General features: G+C 56.2%; 1 protein-coding gene across 1 annotated transcript; it reads left to right on the forward strand.

Moving 5' to 3' along the window:
• Positions 1 to 2,188: 2,188 nt before the first annotated feature.
• Positions 2,189 to 9,383, forward strand: HBEGF (heparin binding EGF like growth factor). Its single transcript, XM_068698157.1, has 6 exons — positions 2,189 to 2,348; positions 2,457 to 2,630; positions 5,120 to 5,297; positions 7,351 to 7,506; positions 7,623 to 7,715; positions 8,813 to 9,383. The coding sequence occupies exons 1-5, from the start codon at positions 2,306 to 2,308 to the stop codon at positions 7,693 to 7,695; spliced, it is 624 nt and encodes a 207-aa protein (XP_068554258.1). The 5' UTR covers positions 2,189 to 2,305; the 3' UTR covers positions 7,696 to 7,715; positions 8,813 to 9,383.
• Positions 9,384 to 9,587: the final 204 nt, after the last annotated feature.

The raw sequence follows: 9,587 nt of genomic DNA on the forward strand, positions 1-9,587 counted from the left end.
ATGACACAGGAGACAGACTGAAACACAGCCAGCCCCCACACACGAGCACCACGGACTGGAACCGTGGGGGAGAGCCAGGGCGATCAGCTGACTTCGATGTTTTCACACCAGATTGCGAGAGGAAGCCATGAATCAACCTAGTTAATGAACTCTTCATCCAGGCACAAAGGTGGCACCAGGGCTTATCACAGAATCACAGGCTGGTTGAGGCTGGCAAGGACCTCTGGTCCAACCCCCTGCTCAAGCAGGGACACCCAGAGCAGGGTGCCCAGGACCATGTCCATACGGCTTTTGAAGGTCTCCAAGGAAGGAGATGACAACCTCTCTGGGCAATCTGTGCCAGTGCTCGGTGACCCACACAGTACAGAAGTGCTTCCTGATGGTCCAGGGGAACCTCCTGAGTTCCAGTTTGTACCTGTTGCCTCTTGCACTGGGTACCCTTGAAATGGGATGCTGGCTCCATCCTCTCAGTGATGAGATCCCCAACCCAGGCTAAACACACTTCTCCAGGCTAAACAGTCACAGCTCTCTCAAGCCTCTCCTTATAGGAGAGGTGGCCCAGTCCCTTCATCATCTTGGTAGCCCGTTGCTGGATGTCCTCCAAAAAAAAAAAAAAAAAAGGATTTCCACTATTTTCTCAGGCTGTCATATGGACCTGTCACCCGTTTCCAATACTTGCTGGCAACAGGGCAAGGTTCACACGGCTTGAAGTCTGTTCCTTAACAGGGGGCCATCCCCACTGCTAATGCCAGAGGAAGTTTTACCTCCAAACTGTGAAGTTCTGCTTCCTGTCTGACACTCTTCTTACAGGCTGTACTTAACAGAGAGCCTGGCTCCTCTTGAAACCTGGCCACTTTTGACACTAATATTATGATCCGGAGAACATCCTGCAGCAGCAAGTTCCACATGCCATAGTGTATGCTGGATCCTCAGTGATCCCCTTTCTTCTTCAATTGTGCAAGACAAGTGAACAGAAAGTTTTCAATCTGTTTTTTCTAATCTGTTTCTTCCCTTCTACAGTTTTAGGATGGTCGTAAAGGAATAATTGAGTGCACCCTCAGTAAGTTTGCAGATGACACCAAGTTGGGGAAATGTCGATCTGCTGGAGGGTAGGAAGGCCCTGCAGAGGGACCTGGACAGGTTGGGTCAATGGCAGAGGGCAATGGGATGAGGTTCAACATGTCCAAGTGCTGGGTCCTGCACTTTGGTCACAACAACCCCATGCAGTGCTACAGGCTTGGGGCAGAGTGGCTGGAAAGCTGTGCGGAGGAAAAGGATCTGGGGGTGCCTGGTTGATGCTCACCTGAACACGAGCCAGCAGTGTGCCCAGGTGGCCAAGAAGGCCAACGGCATCCTGGTTGTGTCAGCAGTAGCGCAGCCAGCAGGGCCAGGGAGGTGATCGTCCCCTTGTGCTCTGCTCTGGTGAGGCCGCACCTCGAGTGCTGGGTTCAGCTTTGGGCCCCTCACTACAAGAAGGACATCGAGGCCCTGGAGCGTGTCCAGAGAAGGGCTACGAAGCTGGTGAAGGGCCTGGAACAGAAGTCTTATGAGGAGTGGCTGAGGGAACTGGGGTTCTTGTGTCTGGAGAAGAGGAGGCTCAGGGCAGACCTCATTGCTCCCTACAACCACCTGAAAGGAAGGTGTGCGGGCTGGGGTCAGCCTCTTCTCACAGATAACCAGTGATAGGGGTAGAGGGAATGGCCTCGAGTAGCAGCAGGGGAGATTTAGATTGGAAATTAGGAGAACGGGTTGCCCAGGGAGGTGGTGGAGTCGCCGTCCCTGGGGGTGTTCAAGGCAAGGTTGGACGTGGTGCTTGGGGACATGGTTTAGTGGGTGATGGTGGGGGGGGGGGGACGGTTGGACCAGATGATCTTGGAGGTCTTTCCCAACCTTAATGACTCTATGACTCTATTCTACAATTCCATGAATCACCAGACTCCACAACTCCCTCGACACCCCTTAAGGCACCCCAGTCCCACCGCCGAGCCGGCAGCGCGCCCCGCTCCGGACACCCCAGGCTCAGACCAACCTCGGAGGGGACCCCCCGGCCCTAAACCTCCAGCTGCTGGGGGTGGGGGGGGGGAAGGATCGGGTCTGGCTGGAGCCCCGACGGAGGCGGCCCCTCGGGGCTCGGGGGAAGCCCTTTTCGAGGAAGGGGCGGCCCGCACGGCCCCGCCTCGCCCCGCCCCGCCGCCCGCTGCTGCTTTCTACCGGCGGCGGGGCCGGGGGGGGCCGAGTGGTGCCGGCGGAGCGGAGCCGGGAACGGGAGACTCGGGCGGCTGCCGGGACGCTGCCCCCGGGGGTCATGGACGGGCGGGCGGTGCTGATCCAGGCGCTGCTGGCAGCAGGTACGGGGCTGGAAGCGGGGGTCCTGGGTGTGGGGGTGCCGGCTGGGGGGCTGGGGGGGGGCTGTGTCCCGTTCAGGTCCCGATCTGACCGTGTCCCGTTCCCCGCAGTGTGCTCGGCGGCGGCGGCGGGGGGGCTCGGCCGTGAGGAGCTGCACAACGAGGTGCTGAACAAGGGCGGCGGTGGGGAACTGGCCCCGGCCCCGGCCCCGCTGCTGGGAGGCAGCGCGGAGAAGGAGGGCGGCGGAACGGCCTCGGGGGACGAGCTGAGCGAGGTGCCCAGAGGTACGTGAGTGATTCCTTGGGGGGGTCACCGGGATCGGGGAGCGGCTCCTTGGCAGGGTGGAGGGGTTGGAGGGTGAGCCGTGGTGGGTCCCGACTGAAAAGTGAGGGTGTGGAGTGAAGCCGGATTAGGGGGAGGTGTTGGGGGTCCCCGGGAGCTGGGTGTGCTTTGGTAGTGGCTGTGGCCACCGGGGCTGCCCGGTGGTGGCGATGCCAGAGTAGCCCTGGGTGGGGGTCCCGGCAGAGCGGGCACCTCCCTGCTCCAGGTTGGGGTGCTGGTGTTGGGCATGGGGGTCCCTGCTGGCCCCGGGTGGGAGCCCGACCCTGCGGTCACCTCGTGGGCCCGAGCGGCTCCCCCGGGCACAGCAGCAGTGGATGGCAGCGAGGGGATCGCTGTGAGTCACCCGCCGCCCACACACGGCTGCTCCTCATACCTAGGCAGGGTTAGTCAGCCGGCAGTCCCTGCCACGGGGGCGTTGGGGACACTGTTTCTCTGTTAGGCTCTCTGTGCATTCATGCTTGGCTCCTCTCCCCCCCCCGGGTCAGGACCAGAGGGCGTCTGGAGGGCTCTCCAAGGGTTGTGAGAGCGGGATGGGATCGGGGACCCGCTGCAGGCTGAGAAAAGCGACCCACACCTGCCCAGCTTTGGGCATGAGGTGTGCTCAGACTGCTAACCTGGCACCAGGGTGAATGTGCTCAGCTCCATGTAGGTCACCCCGGCTCTCCAGCCTTCCTTTCTTTGCTTTTTTAGCTGTCTGCGTTCGTCCAACTGTGACTCAAACCCTGGCTTGCAAAACTGGGTTAAGCCCTAAACAAAGGGGACTCAGCCCCTGGGAAACGCTGCTGCCCCTCCTGATGGGAGGTGCGGTGGGGGAGATGCTCCTCAATGCGTCCCTCCGAGGTGGAAGCGATCTGGCAGGCTTGGGCTGTGCCTGGTCTGCGGGGAGGACAGGTTGATGGGGTGGGAAAGAGCAGCTGTTGAGGCAGCACTGCACGGTCAGCGGCATGTGGCCTCTTGGAGCACTTTCTCAATGCCTTGAGCCGAGCTATAATCAGAAAAACACGCTTTGTGTGTCGAAGGCACCTTCCCCTTGGTGGTGCAGCCCATGAGGACTCATGGCACGAGGTATCCTAGTACCAAGGGTGTTGTTGGCATCCCCCTGCCCCTCTGGGCTGGACCTGTTTGCCAACACACAAGATGATCTGAAGCCTCTGGAGCTGCACTATTTGGGGGACAAGGGGCAGAGCCCCAAGGGGGTGGTAACAGTGGAGGCCACCAGTGAAATAGCATGGGGGGGGTCAGCAGCACTGTGCCAGCCCTGTGGCAGTGCCAGTCTGCAGGGCACCCTCAGTGGTAGCCTGCTGGGGAGGGGGCAGCCCCTGTTCCCAGCCTGAGGCAGCTTGCTTGGAGCTCTGTGCCTCACCTGTACCAAGTTGCGGAGTTTTCTGGTGGGTCAGTGTTCTCCAGTCCTACCTTGAAGGATGTTGAGATCTTGAAATGTCTCCTTAGACAGGCAAATGGTCTTGCACAGGGAGGAAGAGATTGCTGAGGACTCGGTTATGTAAGGAAGCTGCTGAGAAGGAATGGGGCAGGCTGAAACTTGCCAGGTTAGATGTGGCTGCCCTTTTTCCCCTTACCCTCCCTGGTTTAAACACGATTTAGTTCCTATTTCCCCAGTCTAAGGGAGGCTGCTGTGGCCAGGCAGAGCTGAGAAGTCTCCCTCTGAGCAGGGAGTGTTCCCTGACCTCCTGGCACCTCGCCAGATCTTTTCGGGGTGGGGACAGAGTGGGGGCTTATTTTTGACATCTGCCCATCTCCAAACTATTCCAATAATGTTGATGGTTTCTCTCCGTGTCTGTGGGGAACACGCATGGGACTTCTCGCTCCGGTTCCCACCAGCCTGGCAGGGAGCTGGCCTTGCACCAAAACCCACCAATTTTTGCGCTGCAATTAAGAAATACCTTTGTAATTCATGGGAACGCTTCCTTAGCCATCGACTTGGTTTTGCAAAACCAAAAATTGACCTGGGTTTGCTCTTCTAATCCTGCTCTTGTCCTGTATGCAAGCATCGTTGTAACCACAGGAAGGCGAGTCCCTCGGGGCCATGAATGGACTCTTTACAAAAGACCGCACTCATCAAGGAAATAAAAGCCAGATAGCAGCGCAATTAGCAGTCTTCTGTGTTCAGTGGAAACTAGTGCATATAATAGCAACATTTGAGATGCATAAAGCTCTTGTTTTTCCCCCTGGTTTCTTGTTTAATTGTTCCTTTATTTCCTTTAGAATTGTTCATATGAATTGGAAAGGCCATGATATTTGTGAAAATCTGAAAAAATGGAAAAACCTTTGCCTGGGGGCAGATTGAACAAAAGGCTGCACAAATGCCAGGGCTGAGTTGGCTACAGTAACAGAGGGTTTGCTGCTCTGTCTCTTCGTCAAATGACAAATTGAGGTGATAAACTTTTTTTCTCCTTTTGAAATTGTTTTCCAGTTGCCTTCTTGTCAAAGCCTCAAGGCCTGGTTACTCCCAAGAAAAAGGGGAACGGGAATAAAAGAAGAAAAGGAAAAGGCTTGGGGAAGAAGAGAGACCCGTGTCTGCGAAAGTACAAGGATTTCTGCATTCATGGTGAATGCAAATACATCCGAGAGCTGGGTGCTCCATCCTGCATGTGAGTTTCTGGTGTGTGCCTGTACCGGGAAAGCCTTAGTCATTGTTCCTTGAATTCTCTAGGCAGCGCAGAGGAAGAGCGTAGGGGATATTTTTAGTGCATGTTCCCTGTCCATGGGGGGATGGCTCTGACTTTGCATCTTCTCTGCGCAGCGTCCCACTTGAGGAGCAGTGGGAAAGTTTAGCCTCCACTCTGGCCTGAATTTTAAACAGCTCTGTCTCTTGCCAAAATCTTAGCTTTAGACCCAGGAGGCACCGCAGCACCCCTGCCTGTGGGGCATGGCTCAGTAAGCTCTGGCTGAGGTTGGCACAGAGGCCTGCAGCGGTGGAGTTTGGAGGAGGCCAACTTGTGGGGCTGAGAGGCCTGGCAGCTGTCCAGGGCTGACTTTCTTTGAGCTTTGGTTGGGCCCAGAGAAGTAATTGAGCACCAGGGCCTCTGAGAAGGGCTGGGTCCTACATCCAAAGTGTTCTGTAGGTCTGGTGTGAGAGACTCCATCCCTTCTCAGTATGTTCCTCGACCCATCTCATTGCTGCAAGCCTTGTCCAAGAGCTAAGGAGCTCCCATGGCTGCGTCCCCAGCAGGGGTGTTGCAGGTATGGAGATGCCAGGCTCCAGCATGAGGGCACGGTGTGCGTGATCCCTTGTTCAGCGTGGGTTACGTGGCTCTGTGCCATCAAAGTGCAGGAGCTGGGGAGTAGAACGGGCTCCCTCCTTCACCCTGCCACGTCCCCAGCTGGGCCGGGGAGAGCATCTACTGAGGCACCTGTGAGGCAGGTGGGATTAGAGGCAGTTCCTTGGGGGGCAGAATGCTAAAGCCACGTCCCTGTGGCTCTCTGGCCCTGAGGCCAGGGCTGTGTCACCACGAGGGTCTGTGTGTGACAGACTCAGTGGGGCGCAGGTAGCGAGCAGGGATCAAACGAGGCAGGCGGAGGAGAAATAGTTTACTTGCTGCCTGGGCACCTGGATCTGGCTCTGCCACCTCAGGAAATAGCCGTGGGCACACACTTGATCTCTGCTGACGTGGACAAGGGTTGAGCTGGTGGATATAAGAGGCTTTGTTCTTTGCAATCAATCCCCTGAGCTACTCAGCCCTGTGCCCAGAGCAGATAATAGCTCCCTGGCTTACAGTGCCCAGAAGCTCTCGTCCCCTGCAATCCAAGGGGATCAGTGTCTGTGCAGGTCTTTGAACTGCTTAGTTTCCTCTGCCTGGAGCCTGACATGAAAATGTTGCTGGGCCCTCAGACCAGGTGTCGTGGGGCTGCCCAGGATCTGTTTGGGCTGAGGTCCCAGCCCAAAGCAGGGTGTAACACAACCCCAGCCACATGCCCCCTTCCTGACCGGCGTCACTTGATTGTGGTTGCTCTCCTGGCTGCTTTTGGCTCCAGCTGTGCCATGTTGTGGGGTCTTCTTGACCTCTGCTTCTGCTGGTGGGTGGGGTGAGAGTGGATGGTGCCAGAGCACAGCACCCAGCCCTGCTGCATGGATGGAGCGTGGATAGAAATTTGTGGCTATCTTGGAACTTGCCCCAGCATCGTGAGCCAGGCAGAAGGGCTGGATGGAGTCCCTGTGCTGGGAAGGAGCATGTGTGGTGCTGCCCAGCTCTGCTGAGGGCTGGTGGCACTGGATGCATTCAGCTGGTCACGTCAGTGTGCTTTGCCTCATAGGGAAGGCTTGGGTGGCTGCCTCACAGCTCTGATGGGGAAAGATATTTCTGATATGTGAACAACTTCACAGATCTGCAGGGAGCCTGCGCTTCTTGCCCTGGCTAAGAGCACAGGGAAATCCTGCTCCAAGGGAAGCACTGAGTCCATGGCCCCAGCTGGTTTCCTGTTCCTTGCCTGAGGCTTCCCCTCCCTTCGGAGGCAGCCTGCCTGGCACCCAACTTCTGCATGCCCTGGGAACCAGGCCTCCTGCCTCAGGATAGGGACCAGGAGAAGGTTGTAGGATTCTGGCCAAAGCTAAGCAGAGGCAGTTCCTTCGCACTGGGGATTGAGGGACCCGACAGCACCGCTGCTTGGCCACCACCATCCTTAAAAACTCTCTTTCTCACCCAGATGCCAGCCAGGATATCACGGAGAGCGATGCCATGGCCTTTCACTGCCTGTAGAGCACCCTCCCAGCACGTATGACCACACCACAGCACTGGCTGTCGTCGCTGTGGTCCTGTCTTCGCTGTGTCTTGTCATCATTGCAGCCCTGCTGATGCTCAGGTGAGCGGGTGGGGGCTGTGTTATTGGAGCCGTGTCCCCGGGAAGCCCCTTTGTGGGGAACGGTGGCAGGGGCTGCTCGCTCCATGCTCTGAGCCTCTCTTTGCTTGGCCTCACAGGTGTCACAAGAGGGGTGTCTACGATGTAGAAAATGAAGAGAAAATAAAGCTGGGCATCACTGTGAATCACTGAGGATGCCAGGTGCTGGCAAGGTGAGCCCTTGCTGTGGGCTGGGGCATTGGTGGGGGCTTGGGGGCTCTACTTGGTTGTGCTGATCCTGTGCCAGAGCCAGGCATGAGCTGAATTTGCTTTGAGCCTGGAGAAGCAGCTTGCTGGATTTGGCCCAAAAGCAAGGGCTGCCACGTGTGGCCCCGGCTGTCTTTCCTTCCCTTTCAGTTCAAATCCCTGTCCTCTGACATCTGCCTGCTACCTCCTCCTTTACAACCTTATGTCTCTCCTTTGGCCTCTTGCTGCATGGTTGGGGGATATTTGGCAGCAGGGAAGCTGCTTTCCCTCTTCTTCCCCCACTCTGTAACTCATTCTGCTCCCTCTGTCTGACCCACTGAGTCATTTCCCCTCCTTAGATATTGCCTCTATTTATATACACATCTAAAAAAAAGACCTTCCTTTTCACTCCCACTTGTCCTTTGCTTATTACTTGCAGCAATGTAATGCTTTGCAGCTGGGCATGGGAGTGCCCCATGATGTTACTCTGGGTGTGCTCTGGCCTGGAGGTGGCCACATGTCAGTGGTAGCTGGGTGCTGGAAAGCCTGCAGACTTCCTCTGCCCTGCTCCAAACCCTGATGTTAGGTGTTCCCGTACACATTACAGCTACTTCTCCTTCGAATAAAGAAAGTACTTTGCTCTTTGGGGGTGGTGGTGCATCAAGTAATGCCTTCAAAGGGTTTCTGAAATGTTATTTATTAGATTTTGGGTAGCGTTGGGGGTGGGATTTCTACTTTTTGACAGGAGTTGAAGGTTAGGGAAGGAGGATCAGAGCAAGATTTATCACTGCTGTCCTCTGCCCTGGGGACTGGGGAAGCCATGTGCAGGGGAACAATGCCATGACAGACACGGGAGGTTACCTGTACTTTGCCACAGCTTTTCCCTGGCATTCTGGCCTCAATTCTGGGTCCCATCCTGCAGAGTGGCCACAAGAGCTTTCTCAGCAGTTAGATGCCATGAGCAGCTTGGCCCTGGTATACAGGGCTCAGCTCCGTGGGCGAGGGTGGCTGTGGACAGCACATCAGCAGTGTCTTTGGATACTGGTGTTCAGCCAGCGACTGATCCCGTGATGTTGTGTTTCAGGGCTCGGCACTAACGCAGTTCTACCTCCTGGAAGATGTGAGCCACGGAGCCAGTGCTGCCCCTGGGACCCTGCAGTGCATCAGGAGCTTGCTGGAGCAGCATGACCGTGCTCGCTTTGGATTCTGTTGGGCAGCAGTGCTGCTGCAGGGAGCTTCAGCAGCCTCTGGGATGGAGAAGACTGGGGAGAGAGACTCTCCACGAGGCAAGATCCCTTGCCATGCTGAAGAGATGGCCCCGCAGAAGGGCAGGAGGGACTGGCCAGCGATCAGCAGAGGGGCTGCCCAGAGCTTGGGGGATGCCCGCTGCGGTGCACGCGGAGGAACAAACTGTGAAAGGCGGAGAAACTTGGCTCGGGGCTTTCTTAGGCACAGGAGGGGTGGGAGGGTAACAGCTATTTAACACGATATTTTTCCTTTTAAATTATATATTTATTTTAGATAAATTGTACATAGTATTTATATTTATTGGAGGTCTGCCCCTGTGTCCTTTGGTAGGTCAAGATGCGACAGGGTCAGACCTCCCTTATTTTTTAAGTGCAATGTAATATTCTAATAAATAACTTTGTAACAAACTCTTGGCTCGTTAATTTAATGATGGGGGTGGAAAGGAGTCAGACCTGTAGGGTGTATGTAACAAGCCCTTACTAGTGGGATATCTCAAAACACCAAGGTGTGTCTGTGAAACAGTGGCATGGATCCTGAGTGTGCTGTGGTGGCCACTAGACCTGTTCCTGCTGCCCTTAGGGTGCAGCAGAGCATCTTCTGCTGGAGCTGAG

This window comes from Anas acuta, chromosome 14 (assembly GCF_963932015.1).
Source record: "Anas acuta chromosome 14, bAnaAcu1.1, whole genome shotgun sequence".
NCBI lineage: Eukaryota > Metazoa > Chordata > Aves > Anseriformes > Anatidae > Anas > Anas acuta.

Bases quoted from the DNA above. Each gene is read 5' to 3' on its own strand.
- HBEGF (XM_068698157.1), top strand. From the start codon at position 2,306: ATGGACGGGCGGGCGGTGCTGATCCAGGCGCTGCTGGCAGCAG. The intron at 2,349-2,456 runs GTACGGGGCTGG...CGTTCCCCGCAG, and splicing joins CCAGGCGCTGCTGGCAGCAG to TGTGCTCGGCGGCGGCGGCG. The intron at 7,507-7,622 runs GTGAGCGGGTGG...TTGGCCTCACAG, and splicing joins GCAGCCCTGCTGATGCTCAG to GTGTCACAAGAGGGGTGTCT.